The sequence below is a fragment of the Dendroctonus ponderosae genome, unplaced genomic scaffold, assembly GCF_020466585.1.
Source record: "Dendroctonus ponderosae isolate FM_Combo_2020 unplaced genomic scaffold, Dpon_F_20191213v2 Dpon_F_20191213_12, whole genome shotgun sequence".
In the NCBI taxonomy this organism is placed as follows: Eukaryota; Metazoa; Arthropoda; class Insecta; order Coleoptera; family Curculionidae; genus Dendroctonus; species Dendroctonus ponderosae.
This window is the reverse complement of record NW_026017316.1, coordinates 2354847-2356825: the sequence shown is the minus strand read 5'-3', so window position 1 is coordinate 2356825 and position 1979 is coordinate 2354847. Positions and strand designations below refer to the sequence as shown.

Sequence of the window (1979 nt, the reverse complement as noted above, 5' to 3'; positions counted from 1 at the left end):
CCCTAAATTCCCCGAATCACAGGACACGAAGGCTTTAATTGGCACTTCTCACTTTTGCCCATTTCCAACGATATGCTTGAAGAATTTAAAAAAATCGCCCGTTGGATCTTAAAACGCGTGTTTAGTCCGCATGTTTAAAGGCAGGATTGTGCAAGTGTCCCGAAGTATTTGCCACGCCCTAAATTCCCCGAATCACAGGACACGAAGGCTTTAAGTCGCACGTGTCACTTTTGTCCAATAGCAAGCGGGTGGTTGAGGAATTTTAAAAAATCGCCCATTGGGTCTTCAAGCGTGTGTTTCGTCTGGATGTTTAAAGGAAGGATTATTGAAGCGTCCAACATTTTTTGCCACGCCCTAAATTCCCGAACTAAGTGACTGGGGCGGCTCTAACTAGTCCAGAATCGAAGCCCTTCTGTCAGCTGGGCGCGGTTTACCGTCACCTACCGCACGCACCTCGTAGCCGTCGCTACGAGGAGCGCGCACAAAATGGGCCGCTCCCGTTTCCCGTGGACAAAAACCGATTGATTGGCAATCAATCAAGGCGCGCCTAATTGAGGTCAGAGCTGATTGGCGGGCTTTTTGCCTCTCGAGCCAATTACGCGGGAAAGGCCGGCAAAAAGCGAGCGCGCCCTCCCATTGGCGCGCCGCCTGCCAAGTCAACGGCCCTCTAGGCCTCTTCGCCCTTTCAGTGGGGCCCCAATTCTAACGGTCACCGAAATAACTGCCATTGTCCGACATGGGGGCGCCGTTGGCCCTTTCAATGCCCGAAAGTACCGATCGCTCCTTTCACGTCGCGCCGCAGGTGGTGCAGGGCTTTTGTAACTCTTTTTAGGGCCGATCGCACCCTGGCAGGTGGCCGCTTTCCCTCAGCGGTGATGGATTGGGTGCTGCGGTGGTCTCAGTGCAGTGGCGCGCCCGCCCACCATGCGGACATTCCAAGCGCTTGGCGCTTCCGGTTGCAATTTGCCTAATTACTGGCTGTTAAGCCAATTAAGGCTGCGCCCCGCAGGGGGGCCAAGTGCCGCAGGATGGCGTCGGGCGCCCAGGGCGCAAGGCGCTGAAAACGCACGGGTGCGCCCCACCCAGGCGCACGCCGGTCGCTCAAATGAGCACCAGGTGCCGAGCGTGAAGGTACCGGACGACCCATTCATTGTGCGCACCGATCGCTTCCGACGCGTTTAACCATGCCGGTATTTGGCAGTGTTTGATGCAGGCGAAATGGGAATGTGGAGCGGCGTGTCGAAGGCCTTAAGCATAGTGTTCAGCATGTGAGTGTCCGGGGGGGATTGGGGGCGCCCTGGGAGAGGGCAACAGCGCCGCATTCACTTGTTTCTGTCAGTTTTTTGGCAGTTTGATTGATGTTTTGGTGGTTCGCAGCCTGTTCGAGCAGGAGATCATGTCGTACGTGCCGGCGGTGGAGTCGGGCAGGGGGGCGAGCGCCGCCCGCAGCCCCCACAGCTCGCCGATGGCGTCCCCCGGGCTGGGGCGGCACCGCGTGCCCGGGCCCCACAAGCGCGACTTCGAGGCCAAGCTGCGCAACTTCTACCGCAAGCTGGAGAGCAAGGGCTACGGCCAGGGGCCCGCCAAGTTCAAGTAAGAGTTTGCAGGGCCGCTTCGCCCGTCACTCACCTGCATGCTGTGTCCTGCAGGCTGCACGTGCGGCGCGACCATTTGCTGGAGGACGCGTTCAGGCGCATCATGTCCGCCAGCAAGAAGGAGCTGCAGAAGGGCAAGCTGTGCATCGTGTGGGACAACGAGGAGGGCCTGGACTACGGGGGCCCCTCCAGGGAGTTCTTCTTCCTGCTGTCGCGCGAGCTGTTCAACCCGTACTACGGCCTGTTCGAGTACTCGGCCAACGACACCTACACTGTCCAGGTTTCGCCGATGTCCGCTTTTGTGGACAACTACCACGACTGGTGAGTGTAGTTTGTTTGTTTGCAACAACGCGGTTGCCGGGCGCTTGTTTGGAGGCGGTTGCC

General features: G+C 58.5%; 1 protein-coding gene across 1 annotated transcript in view; it reads left to right on the top strand.

Annotated features, from left to right (window-relative positions):
• LOC109542432 (E3 ubiquitin-protein ligase HECW2-like) overlaps window positions 1-1946 on the top strand; it is a 34919-nt gene extending 32973 nt beyond the window's left edge. Inside the window, exons 5-6 of the mRNA XM_048662810.1 lie at window positions 1378-1593; window positions 1650-1946. Of these exons, the coding sequence (XP_048518767.1) occupies window positions 1378-1593; window positions 1650-1920 (487 nt within the window). The 3' untranslated portion in view covers window positions 1921-1946. The remainder of the gene's footprint in view (window positions 1-1377; window positions 1594-1649) is intronic.
• The last annotated feature ends 33 nt before the right edge of the window (window positions 1947-1979 follow it).